The sequence below is a fragment of the Mytilus edulis genome, chromosome 13 (genome assembly GCF_963676685.1).
Source record: "Mytilus edulis chromosome 13, xbMytEdul2.2, whole genome shotgun sequence".
In the NCBI taxonomy this organism is placed as follows: domain Eukaryota; kingdom Metazoa; phylum Mollusca; class Bivalvia; order Mytilida; family Mytilidae; genus Mytilus; species Mytilus edulis.
This window is the reverse complement of record NC_092356.1, coordinates 67,525,426-67,540,079: the sequence shown is the minus strand read 5'-3', so window position 1 is coordinate 67,540,079 and position 14,654 is coordinate 67,525,426. Positions and strand designations below refer to the sequence as shown.

Below are 14,654 nucleotides of genomic sequence, written 5' to 3'. Positions count from 1 at the left end.
TTCCATATTCTCGGTCAATTTTTTGGTTGTTTAGTATAAAAAGAAGATGTGGTATGATTGCCAATGAGACAACTCTCCACATGAGACCACAATGACACAGAATTTAACAACTATAGGTCACCGAACGGCTTTCAACATAATTGTAACACATAAACAAACGACAACCACTACATTTCAAGCTCCTGAATTGGGACAGGCACATAATGTGGCGGGGTTAAACATGTTAGCGGGATCCAAACCCTCCCCTAATCTGGGACAGTTGTAAAACAGTACAACATAAGAACAAACTATAAAAATCAGTTGAAAAAAGCTTAACTGATCAGATGGACAAAAATACAAGTGGACGTGGCCGGGTACTCGTACATCCCAACAACAAAAATACACTTGGAACACATCTGATAGTATTCGCAGTTAATTGACAGCTAGTTCAAAGCCACTAACAACTAATAAAACAATCATGCATCTCAGACTAAATTATCAATCCGTACGTGTCCAACATCCAAATGATTTAGTGTAAAGACGTCATATACAGTCAGAGAAACACATGACTTTGTGCAATGCCAAGATAAAGGTATCGACATATTACTAGAAATATTTAGTTATATTTTAATTTGAGGAATAGAGCTATATCCAATTGATTTATTTGGATTTAACCATGTATAATCAAAATAAGGGAAAATACTAGTCTGAAACAAACAATGTGTCTTTCAATCTCATTTTGACGCAAATTGATTCTTTAGAAAAACGCATCCTAATTGGAACCTTCTTTTTGTGTTAAGAAAAAACAACCATTAGTGTTGTGGAATTTGAAAACATTTGCAAATGTTGTATACAATAAAACAATAACAAAAAAAGAAAATAGATTATAATTAAATAGTGTAAGAAGATGGGATACGAATGCCAATGAGACAACTCTCCATCCAAGTCACAATTTATAGAAGTAGCGGTCTAGTTACAAACCTTAAGCTCGATTGGGACAACAAAAATAGTGTAGTAAATAAAGAAATATAAAGCATGTACAATCTCTGGCTTCTAGAAATATATATCTACAAATATTCATTGTGCATAGTAGGTTTATTAATGCTGTTTTAAATGCATTATCGAACATAGTTGATCTAACTGAAAAGGTATACAGTTACGGTTCACTTTCTCTCACTTTATTTATTGTTTGTCAAATTCCGCAGAGGCATTAAGTTATTAACCTTGTTGTCAATCTGGGAAACTGATATTTCGACCAAATGTCTAGGCTATTCATTGTCTACAATGTCAAGGTCTTTTCAGTTATTGCATTTCAGTCATATGTTTGTATTTCCAACGAGATTGTAGGATCCTCATGTTATAACTGTTATTAAATAAAATTGAGAAAGGAAATGGGGAATGTGTCAAGGCGACAACAACCCGACCATAGCGCAGACAACAGATGGGTCTTCAATGTAGCGTAAAACTCCCGCAACCGGAGACGTCCTTCAGCTGGCCCCTTAAAAAATATGTAAACTAGTTCAGTGATAAAAGAGGGACGAAAAATATCAAAGGGACAGTCAAACTCATAAATCTAAAACAAACTGACAACACCATGGCTAAAAATGAAAAAGACAAACAGAAAAACAATAGAACACATGACACAACATAGAAAACTAAAGAATAAATAACACGAACCCCACCAAAAACTAGGTGTGATCTAAGGTGCTCCGGAAGGGTAAGCAGATCCTGCTCCACATGTGGCACCCGTCGTGTTGCTTATGTGATTACAAATCCGGTAAATAGTCTAATTCGGTAGGTCATATTCATGAAAGGGAAGGGGATTGTAGTTTCGACGTAAGGAACATATCCGATATCATTTGTGAAACGGTTATTCCATAACGGTCAACCAACTCGTGATGGCGTCCGTAAAATTTACGAAGGGATGATTTCAACTTCACCATTTGGAACTCTTGGTTTAATAGCTTCCTTGTGAGCAGTAACCCTCTATCAAGAAAATCATGATAGGAAATGAAGCACGGGAATATTGTATCAATTGGGAGATATATACCCCGTATGCAGGTGCTGCTGGAATGTTGCTACTTAGAAATGGAAAGTTCTCAATTGGAAAGCTGAAATCATCTCTTTTGTCGTAAAGTTTTGTTTTCAACCGACCCTCATTGTCAATTTCTAGATGTAAGTCAAGATATGAAGCCGACTTAACTGTATCTGTAGTATCCTTTATCTCCAATTCGATGGGATAGATGCGTTCCACATAGTCACCAAATTTTGAATTGTTTAGTGAAAGAACGTCATCTATATAGCGGAAAGTAGAGTTAAAGGATATTGCAAACTTCTTATCTTTCTTCATAAGAAGTTCCTGAATGAAGTCAGCCTCATAATAATAAAGAAACAAGTCAGCAATTAGAGGGGCACAGTTTGTTCCCATTGGGATGCCGACAGTCTGTTGAAAAACACGTCCTCCGAACGTTACAAATATGTTGTCAATCAAGAAATCAAGCATCTTGATAATATCGGTTTCAGAGAATTTTTTGTTTGAATCAGAGTGATTCTTTACAAAGTATGATTTATCCCTCCCTAAGACAAGATACTTGTATCTACGTTGGCCATTCTTTTGTATGAAGCAAAGTAATACCAACTCTTTCAATTCGTCTTTTAGTTTGGAATGTGGAATACTTGTGTAAAGATAATGGACGTCATACTTAACTCCGAATTATACACATGAAACTAAATTAAAAATCATACAAGACCTACAAAAGCTAGTGGCTCTTGACTTGAGACGAGCGCAAAATTGCGGAGGGTTAAACGTGTTTATGAGATCTCACCCCTCTCCTATACCTCTGCCAAAGTCGAAAAGTAAACGCACAATAATACGAGCATTAACATTTAGTTCAAGAGAAGTCCGAGTCCGATGTCAGAAGATGTAACAAATGAAAATAAACAAAATGACAATAATACATAAATAACAACAGACTACAAGCAGTTATCTGACATGCTAGCTCCTGACGTCAATTAAACTGATTGAAAGATTATGTCTTCATCATATGAATATCAGGCACAATCCATCCCGTTATGGGTTTAGTATCATACTATCATAAAATATATGAGACGAACAAAACCCGTGTCATGCCAACAACTGTTTTTTAAAGAAATAAATGTGTTTAGTTCCAATGCAAAGACTCTGTAAGTGAATCATTAATAAAGCCAAAATATAAAAAAAAAAATATAACGTATATTTGCTATTTGAATGTTCTAGAAAAGTTTTTGTGCATTCATGACACGGTTGTTGTTCTTAATGATATCTAGCAAAGTCATAATTGGCCACAGACACTTATATTTTATCCATCGGTGTATTTATTGTGATAAAAGTACGTTTATTTTATTTTCTTAATCATAGGACGTATAACAAGTATATCAAGCAAGAAGCAGATACAGATATTTCAATATAAATATGATTATAAATACATATAAAAACAAAAAGTATTTACAAATAAAAAAAAGGAGAGAGTCAGTTCATACAGTATACAAAGAACAATGGTCAACTTCAAACATTCATAAACTATAATAATAATTGTTATTTACACATACTCTGTTTGTCAAGAAAGAATGTTCGTTGTGAGATCGTTTACCCGTTTTGTTTCAATAAAGTATTTACAAATGTATCACTGAATTCTGATATAAATTGGATGTCATCATCATTTGTTATTATCCAGATTGAAACATTATCTTGATGTAAATTATCAAGTTATGAAACTGATGAAAAGTGGAAGAAAGATGTGGTTCTCTATAATAATGCTAGATAAAGCTTGTAAATGAAACATAAGATTAAAATTTAAATATTCTTGCGTGACGAGTTAATACAACATATTTCTGGACTATCAATAAATGTTTCATAACGACCTCTCTCAACTCTGAGAGTATGGTTTCTAAATACACAATCTGAATCTTGTTATCAATATATATTATTCAAGGGGAAATTCGACTAAGCACATTGTATTTCTAATTTACATAACCACAATAAATATGACTACAGAACAATCTTACCAAAACTACACAATTATTGAACATCTTTCCACTTTTCTTTGAACTTCCTCTAGGTATAAATGACTACCAGTGACACACACACAAAACATACACTTTTTTAGTACTTCGGTACTGACATGATTTATAACAAACCTTTATAAAATTGGTCGTTCGAAATTTTCAAGAAACTAAGGTTTTCAACTCCATTAGGCAAAGTTGACTTTAGATGAATTTGGCTGTTTGTTTTATGCATTTTTTCCATATGTATAGCTCTTCAACTATTTCGGTACGTACACATCCCATCGGATTTTAATTGTTTGGCTTTGAGCGTTCCTCATGAAGGTAAATCCAGAAAAGCGCTTCGAACGCATTGTATTATAAAATGTGTTATTATCAATTTCTTGCATGCTGTATTGCCGATTTGTTGCCGCGTTAATGCTTTGTTATACTAAGACCTAATAGATATATAAACAAGTTAAGAAAAAGATAGATTGCATTTTCAACAAACACAGTGGTCAAGGCAAATGTTTATGTTTCTTCATATGTGTCTGGTGTACTTATTCAATACTACGGTCGATTACCATGCTAACACATTGTATTTACCTAACACAAGCCAGCAATGTAGGCAATTATGTTAGTAGATCAAAATATTAGGTAATCACATTTGTACGTAACATGTCGCATATGGAAAATGGTTAGAACTATAGATTACACTACTGGTTCGAAAAAATATGTGTCCCTGTGTAACAAATGCCCAAAAGAAATAGTCTTGTCCAGCAGACCAATTCGTATTAAGACAAATTATGATGTTCATTCATATGTTATTATAAACTTTACGTGCACATTTCTAAAATCAAGATAACAATTTCTTAGATAAGTTATGTCTTTGATCGAAAAACAAACATACCAAAAACAACAGGAATCATTTCCTTAAAGCTGTAGTCAAAAACGTCTTTTAAATTTGGCTACAAAGCAGCCGATTATGTCAATGAAAACAATTAAAACTGTTATAAGGCAAATGAAGACGACTCCAACATATCCGACGGATGTCGCAGATACACGATCATCTGGAGCTGTCATTTTTGAACGACGCATCCGGGTTGTATTGGATTTGTTGACACTCAGTTCTTTCTTCATTAGGTCTAATTCTGGTTTCATTACTTCTCTTAATTGATCAAGAGTAAGATTCATTCCACGTAAGAAATCCCATTTGCCATTTCGGTTCGTAGAACATGGACATAGGCATGCTAGTGGTTCAACAGAAGTGACCTCAGGTGTTGTCATCTCTGTAATTTGCACTGTATATTGTTCAGGTGTTGTCATCTCTGTAGTTTGCATTGTAGAATGTCCAGTTGTTGTCATATCGGTGGTTGGTACTGTTGCTGTTATAACTTTAAAAAAATAAACAATCAAATATTACACAAAAACAAATTAAGGTGGGTTTTTTTTAAATGAATTTTTATGGGTTAAATTCTTGTTGCAGGCTTTGATTGATGTTCATTCATCACCAACATTAAAGTTATTGAATAATAGTTTTCAAAGATTTGTAAGTCACACATTTGTAATCTTTTATCATAGAAAGTGAAAAAGTGGAAAAGTCTCAGGCGTCCGAAGAGCTAAAATGAAAGCAAACGATGTACAGTACAACATGGGAAATAGTCTGATAAATCATTAGCATCCTCTTTGTCTGACATTAATGAATTCATGCATTTATTGGTATAGGGGGAGTCATAAACCACGAACTGCTAGAGAAGTTAAATATTGTTACCGACAAGGCAAATAAACAGGAGGACAACCAGGTGGGAAATTTTACTTCCACAGATGAATAATTGTGTTTCATATATTATTAATAAAACAATTTATGTTTACCTTTCTTTTACCAGTTATCTTTGAATAAGAAAAAAAAAAATCAAAAAAGCAGGAAACAGCAAAAAAACTAAGGTCATACATTTTTTCATATATATCAAGGATTTTCTCTTTTTTTTGTCCTATAAATCGATAATGTATTTAGATTATCCAAGATTTTATTTGTTTTCATAGTTTTATCCATGCATAATTATAACTAATAAGACCCCCATAAAAACATTTTTTTTCGTCTTGAAACATGTCCATTTTAGTATTTCAATAGAAGGTAATGACGCTCGGATGGATACAAAAGAAAATCCAGTAGAACAAGGTAAAAAAACATAATTTGTTATCCTGGTATCTTTGATGAGTTTTTTTTACAATTGAACGATTACATATCCAACAGATAATAACTATAATAACATACACGATGTATTAGCGTCCATTTAGTCCTCCCAGCTTACCACTCTAAAATAAGTGCATTTTACTGATATTTTTGTATTTTCAAATGCAAGTTTCATTATAAACCAGTTGAAAATTCAACACCAGACCCAAAAATGAAAACAATACGTTATAAAAATGGGACGAAAAATACCAAAGGGAAGTCAGACCCATAAATCGAAAATAAACTGACAACGCAATGGTTAAAAATGAAAAAGATAAACAGACAAACAATAGTTCACACAACAAAGAAAACTTAAGAATAAGCAACACGAATCCCACCAGAAACGAGGTGTGATCTCAGGTGCTCCGGAAGGGTGAACAGATTCTGATCCACATGTGGCACCCGTCGTGTTGCTTATGTTATAACAAATACGGTAAATAGTCTAATTCGGTAGGTCACATTCATAAAAGGGAAGGGGATTGTAGGGGAACATATCAGATATCATTTGTGAAACGGTTATTCCATAACGGTCAACCAACTCGTGATGGCGTCGGTAAAATTTACGAAGGGATAATTTCAACTTCACCAATTGGAACTCTTGGTTTAATAGCTTCCTTGTGAACAGCGACCCTCTATCAATAAAGTCATGATAGGAAATGCAAGCACGGAAATATCGTATTAATTTGGAGATATATACCCCGTATGCAGGTGCTACTGACATGTTGCTACTTAGAAATAGAAAGTTCACAATTGGAAAGCTGAAATCATCTCTTTTGTCGTAAAGTTTTGTTTTCAATAGACCCTCATTGTCAATTTCTAGATTTAAGTCAAGATATGAGGCCGACTGAACTGTATCTGTTGTATCCTTTCTCTCTAGTTCGAATGGATAGATGCGTTCAACATAGTCACCAAATTTTGAATTCAATTTCGTGCGTCCGAAGCGATTTTCTTGATTTACATTCATTAGTAACGCATTAACCCGAATATTTGATAGCCAAGAATGCATAAGGACCAAAAACTTAAAAGAGCTATAAACAAAAAGGACCTAAAAATACACCCCAATCCATTTAAGGCCAACTTTGTCTTTGGGAGTAAAAACCTTAGTTTCTGTATAATCTCTAAATTTATAAACAGTCAATTGTAGTTAATTTGTTATAAATCATGTCAATACCGAAGTACTGACTACTGAGCTGATGATACCCTCGGGGACCGATAGTCCACCAGCAAAGGTATTGACTCAGTGCTGCAAAACATGAAAAAAACATCTACTGGCTTGCATCCATTGCCAAACTGACGTAAAACCAACGAATAGATATAGGAAGATGTGATGTGAGTGTCAATGAGACAACTCTTCATCCAAATAACAATTTATAAAAGTAAACCATTATAGGTCAATGTATACATATTTTTGAGATACGTGATATGAATGATATCCTTTATAGTAATTGCAATGTGATAGTTTTGATCAATAGAGTCACAAACTGATGAACAAATCAAAGACAGCAACATTAGAATTTTTGAAAAACAAGTAGAACAATTATACCGAACTCCAATGAAAATAAGAAATAGTAAAAAACAGACATTTTAAACGTTTTCAACCAACAGAAAGAGTTGAAAACAAATGTCGTATTTCAGACATGGTATTGACATTAATTTAGCATGAGCATTCATAGACCTAATATTTGTATTTCTTTTGATTTGATTCAATGACACCACAACCTGCCTCAATGAAGTAAAATTAACATTTTCTTTTGTCAAATATTATTAGTTACACAGTGTGCAATTGTCCTAATACGAGAATTTATCGGGTCAATAAAATTTATATCGGGTGAGGCGAAGCCAAACCCGATATGAATTTTATTGACCCGATAAATTCCGTATTAGAACAACTGAACACTGTGTAACGAATTTATCCTGATTTTGTTATATTACATATTATTATATTCAAATTCTATTTTAGGACAATATCAATAATATATTATAGATATTTAATCTAAAACTGTGAAAAAATAAAAATATTATGACTATAAAGCAACTCAATTTTTTTTATTAGGTCAATGGTATAAGGGAGATAATTCCAATTGACGTAATAAATAAGGGAGATAATTCCAATTGACGTGATAAAAAATTGTACAGAAATTTATTAGGACAATATCAGCCAATCAAATTGCGAGAAATTACTCTAAATCAGGATAATGCCCATTGTCTGCAAAATAAAGGCAATATTAGTATACAGGTGATCTAAAGTCATAAATCGACTAAGAGAAAACAAACCCCGGTTACAAACTAAAACCGAGGGAAACACATCAACTATAAGACGAAAAACAAATGAATAACAGAAACAAACGCCAACATACATAGAAACGAACTACTTGATAATAACAGCCATATTCCTGACTTGCTACAGGACATTTTAAGAAAAATAGTGGGTTTAACCGGGTTTAAATGCATGCCAAACCTACCGCGTTATGACTAGTAGCATATGGGCATAATAAAAAGTAAAATAACACCAAGGAAAAACTCAAAACGGAAAGTCCTGAATCAAAATAATGGCAAATCAGAAGCTCAAACCCATCAGACGAATGGATACCAACTGTCATATACCTGACTTGGTACAAGTATTTTCTGATGTAGAAAATGGTGGATTGAACTTGGTTTTTAAAGATCACTAAAACTCTTACTTGTACAACAGTCGCATAATTCCCATTATGATAATAACAATGTATGAACAAAACAAACAGACATAACAGGTAAAAAATACGGGTACAGCAGACGAAATTGAGTTATCACTATAAAGACAAACAAATATGTCAACAACAAAAACAAAAAAAAGCATACAGGCCGTACGGTGACCTACAACTGTTAATATCTGTGTCATTTTGGTCTCTTGTGAAGAGTTGTCTCATTGGCCCTCATACCACATCTTCTTTTGTTATATATAGACAAAGCTAATAAGAGCTCTTTACGACCTGTGATAAGTATATAACGGACTGTATCCTGTTCTATAATATTAATCAAAGGTTTTTCGTATAAGTTACAACCTGGTTACGTGTTTAACGAATAGTAACAAAGTGAGTTACGAGTACTTACGATCCATTGCGATTTTGCAGCATTTATGCATATCCATAATCATAAACAATACGTTAACTGTTCGTAAAGTTCTCGTAACGACACGTAAAGTGGTCGTAATAACACGAAACAATCCATTAAGGCAACATGTAAATTCGTAATAATTCCGTAATAATTCGTAAACAAATCGTTAACTAATTGTATCAAATTTATGAAAAAACATTGTAACGACTCATTTCCGGATTTTTTGTTAGCAATTTCGGTGCCTTTAGCGATTTACGATACTTACGATTTGTAAGTTATTTACAGAATGAAATCCGTGGACAATCGCCAGAAGATAATTTCGAACAGTTAAGGGATGGTTACATGTTGCCTCTAACGGTTTACAATACTTATTGTTTATCAACAGTAATTTACAGTAAATGGAATCCATGGGAAATCCCTTCACAGATTCTTAAGAGTGCATGAAACTTATTAAGAATTGCGTGCAGTTATTTACGAATACCGATGCCTACGATGGACTATGAGTTGGCGGTTTGTAAAGACTAGTTAGAAAATCCTTGCATATGCAGAGAGTTTTAACTTGGAGCGAATGAAAAATTACTTACATTCATAAACAGAATTTCGCCAGGTTCCACCACATATTTGCGACAGATTCCCTCGACATTGTTGAGAACAGTCATCTTCATTTTTCTTTTGGTACCTATTTGAATCGCCAAGAGTATTGCCACAAAAACCCTGATGGTGATTCTGTAAAATATTTTTTTTTAAAATAGCAAAGACACCGAAATGTTTAGTAAATGTATAAAATTTCGACCTTATTAATTTAAAAAAGTAGCACAACACGGGTTCTTTTAAGGAAATAAGTGTAATAGGTTCTTTGTCTATGAAAAAATAAATAATTAGAACAGTCATTCCATAGAATTTAATTCTAAAATCCATTTTTAAGGAGTAAATCATGAAGAAAACGTTGATGACGTCAGATTCACATGACAAAAATTATGTCTATTAACTAATATACAAAAACATTTTTGCCAATCAGAAGATGTGTTACATCTAAATTTAAATTACTATTAAGGTTTTTTAATTACAAGATGAGCAATAGCTTGGATCAAAATCTTATTGAAAAATCACCGTGGGATCAAAACTATATTGTATGCCATAAGGTACAAATTAAAGGAAGTAAAATTTAAAATACCTTGACATGCAGAACGGTTGTGCATACAATTTGAAAAGTTCAACATACACGTAAAAATATTTTTGAGTTGATTTTTGTTTTTATTTTTGTATTTTTTAAATGGAAATACTGTGAATAAAAAGCACCAGATGCTAGCAACTGATCGATAGCTAATTGTCTTACATTTATGCCTTGTGGAAAATAAAGAAAAGAAGGACAGCATACAAAAACTACTGCTTAAGTAATCACGTATAGATGTGTGGTGTGCAAAAACACTTTAGTCAAATGAAATAAAACAGTAAAATAGTAAAAGAACATCTACTTTAAAATATCAGTAAAAACTTAGAGAAAGTAAATTGAAGAGAACAAATGGGTTCCGCGCCCAAAATCCCTGTGAAATCAGTTGTTATTTTTTTCCATAATTGTGCCTGGTAACAACTTAATTGTTATCCCAGGTACCTGTATGTATAACGTGTGCCTGGTAACAACTTACTTGTAATCCCAGGTACCTGTATGTATGACATGCTTGTGTGCACATTTCAAGTGTCATTTGGTTACTATGATGGGGAAAATCTAACATTCGTTGTGAGTCATCAAAGTAGCAACCACGGTATTAAATTTCTGAAAAAGAATAACACCCGTATACAGTTTAATATGTTTAAGTCCCAAGTTTTACTGTAATATCAATTAATCCGTCTCCTCCTCTCAGTAATCGTGTTCATGATGTATTGTAATATATAACAGATAAAGTATATATTCAGAAACAACAACTAAAACATGTATAAACTATATAAAATATCATGTAGCTTTGATGCGTTTTTCATAAACTGAAAATCAACTCCACTTAAACGTTAGGTTTATGATGCTGCACACGCCGGCTCTATTTAAATCGCTATTTGTTTGTAATTGTAGCTGGCCCACACAAATGGCGTTTTCTTGCAGAATTCTGGTGTTCAGCATGTCACTATCTGTTTTCATTATCATCTAATATTATGTTCCATATATTTCCCTATATGGTTAATGCATTGGATAGCTGTTCATTTGTTTCGTTTCTCATAGATGAAGATCTTGCAGTCTTGATTCTAGTTGTTATGTCTGGATATGATCGATATGTTCTTTAATATTTCCGTTGCAGCACTAACACCTTCGAAAACCGGATGTTATCTCAAGCGCTGCCAAATTGAGAAGATTCTGCTTCAAATGTCAGGTTTGAAAGTCACGGATAGTAAGGTTGTCATATTGAGCATGTCGAACATGAACCAAACCATGACACCAAGTCATATATGAAAAATGCAACATTAGTATGCCGCTGTTAAAAAATCATAATTCGATTTAGCAAAAACAAATTCCGGTAACAAACTTAAAACGGGGGAAACACATCATCTTAAAGGAAAACAACAGAGACACTGAACTACAACAAGAGTTGTATATAATGGGAAATTTTTCTACACATGTAAAATCTGCAACGTTGACATGTTTACAGGACACATGTAAATATATTCTTGTTGAATCGGGAGTGTTTGTGTCGTTAGATAAAATTTAAAAGTCAGTAAAAGCCATCGGACTTTCAAATATCATAAAACAAAGATATACCACAATACAATGACAAAGAAAGAAACAATGGCCACAAAAATACTAAATTGAAGACCCATTGGTGGCCTTGCGCTGTTGTCTGCTCTATGGTTTGGTTGTTGTCGCTTTGACTCATTCCCCATTTACTTTCATAAGTTTAGTCTACAAAATAATACATAGATAACTTTTAATAAACCGGGAATGCATAAGTTGCACCCATTTAAAAGAAATACTTTTGACAAAGCTTAAAACTTTTAGTTTATTTTTATGGCCCATCAATGGTCAATATGTTTTCTGGTGTGTGCGTTCGTTCGTCTGTCCGTTGGTTCTTCTGTTCGTTCGTTCGTCTGTTCGTTTGTCTGTCCTCCTTTAGGTTAAAGTTTTTGGTAGAGGTAGTTTTTGATAAATTTGAAGTCCAATCAACTTGAAACGTAGTACACATGTTCCCCATGACATGATCTTTATAATTTTAATGCCAAATTAAAGATTTACCTCATTGTCTGGGTCAACTAAACATAGAAAATGATAATGCGAATGGGGCATCCGTGTACTATGGACACATTCTTGTTAGTCATATGATAACTCGTAGAACAACTATCGGATATGCTATCGTGTAGCACATCATAAAGCCAAAATATTTATAAATAATTGTCTTAAACTTTTTAGCAATCATAGTGTAGAACCCGAAAAAATTTCTAGCCTGAATTTTAAGTTTTGATTTATTGAACAGAATGCTTTTATATATGAGAAAATATCCCGATTGTCTATTGTAACCTACAATCACTGTGACGGTGTAAAGTTTATCATTACATAGTTCCAAGATACAAACTAAGCACAGTATAAACCATGCACGTTTATCCTTTATTCTCTTCAAAGTAGATGATAAAAAAACACTATTTTACTGTATGACTTACCAAACAAATTGGCAATCTGCAGCATGAAAAATATCCAATTTAAAAAGAAAAATGAAGTTCTAAAGCTTTTAAATGGAATAACAAGCATGATGCCAAATGCAACTTTGTGTCTAGTTTACATTTTGTCCGTCCTATTTCATTGAATCATTATGTTTAAATAATTAATTTAAATGACTGTTTTAATAGTGAAACCTTAGAACCGTTGCTAACATATAATATTCATATTGGAAATAGAATGTAAGCAACCCAATTCTGTTTTGTTAGCTGAAACCTTTGATAATGACGTCTTGGGACCCGTGTTGTGATATATACAACATAACCCTTATGTTACAAATGGCCATCAAATATGTCCCAATTTTTTTAGCATCGATAATCACTGTCAATAAAGACTATATGATACAAACCATAAAGCCTGAACATTATTGTTAATCACTCTAATTAAACATGCGTCTGATGAAACAAATGATAAGCCTTAAATCTTTGATGAGCATTAAGTAGACAATCAATAATCACATGATAATCATAACGATTGATTAAACATCGAAGTCGTAAGCAAAGTAAGTAGTAAAAAATAGTGCGGAGGTCGGAATGGCACTGCTCATTGTTGACCAATATAAGTCAAATTTACAGCGTATGAGTATACACTTTGAAAAGATCGAGGACGTGTCTATATAATGCCATCATAATCAATAATCCAATTCAGAGTTGAATAAAGATATCATGAGATGTATAGATTCCATAAGTGATATATATTTTCCGATCATAGGACTGTACTGCTTTAAATGTAAGAGATCAAAAAGCATCGACTCAATAGTGATGGTCTATTTTGTTGCATTCCGCATAAATAGTTTATTGATTAAGGAGCATATTCCAATTGTCATGTGTGTCCATTAAATAAAGGCAACAGTAGTATACCGCTGTTCAAAACTCATAAATCCATGGACAAATAACAAAATCAGGGTAACAAACCAAAACCGAGGGAAACGCATTAAATATAAGAGGAGAACAACGACATAACACTAAAATGTAACACACACAGAAACGGACCGCAAAAATCTAAACAACATATTTAGGGTAGATAATTGTTAAAACGGAAAACCTTACAATCAGTCATCAGTCCTACGTGCTTTTTATAATCTCCCATGAAGATTAATGTAGGTTATCATTCATGTGATCGAACATTCTAATAGTTTTTTGTGAGCCCAGTAATTTCCAATTTTAACCCGAAATATCATAGATACAATTATTCACTATGAATGATCACGAGTTTATAATTAATTTTTTTTGGACCAAATTTTGATCTCGTTGGCGATTTTTAAGATGAATATGAAATTCAGCCATATTGTGGGTAATGGGAACCTTGCAATTTTTATGAAATATTTATATTATCGAATTTTTAAGAATTATACTTCAAGGAACGGATAGTCTTACCTATATTTTGCTTATCATTTTGAGGTTTTGTTTTGTTTCGTTTTCGGTGTTTTTGAACCATGCAATATATATGATATATGCAACTTTTTGTTACGAATATTTTTGGATGAGCTAAGACCTGAAATCCGAGTTCTTCCTGAGGGAAATTTATTTTCTCTCTTTATTATCATTTCCATCTTTTAACAGCGAATTGTATTGAAAATAATAATTGTATTTCAATGCCAGTACCGATGATCTATTTATTATTCAATGATAGCAC

General features: G+C 33.0%; 1 protein-coding gene across 1 annotated transcript; it reads right to left on the bottom strand.

The window, feature by feature from the left end:
* Nucleotides 1-4,527: 4,527 nt before the first annotated feature.
* Nucleotides 4,528-11,082, bottom strand: LOC139501746 (uncharacterized). The gene is made up of 3 exons (XM_071290888.1): nucleotides 10,972-11,082; nucleotides 9,910-10,051; nucleotides 4,528-5,393 (listed from the first exon to the last, which is right to left on the bottom strand). The coding sequence occupies exons 1-3, from the start codon at nucleotides 11,056-11,058 to the stop codon at nucleotides 4,945-4,947; spliced, it is 678 nt and encodes a 225-aa protein (XP_071146989.1). The 5' UTR covers nucleotides 11,059-11,082; the 3' UTR covers nucleotides 4,528-4,944.
* Nucleotides 11,083-14,654: the final 3,572 nt, after the last annotated feature.

Coding starts and splice junctions, on each gene's coding strand:
- LOC139501746 (XM_071290888.1), bottom strand. CDS start 11,058: ATGTTAGATTTTCCCCATCATAGTAACCAAATGACACTTGAAATGTGC. Junction 10,052..10,971: donor ACAGGTACCTGGGATTACAA/GTAAGTTGTTAC, acceptor AATATTTTACAG/AATCACCATCAGGGTTTTTG. Junction 5,394..9,909: donor GCGAAATTCTGTTTATGAAT/GTAAGTAATTTT, acceptor ATTTTTTTAAAG/TTATAACAGCAACAGTACCA.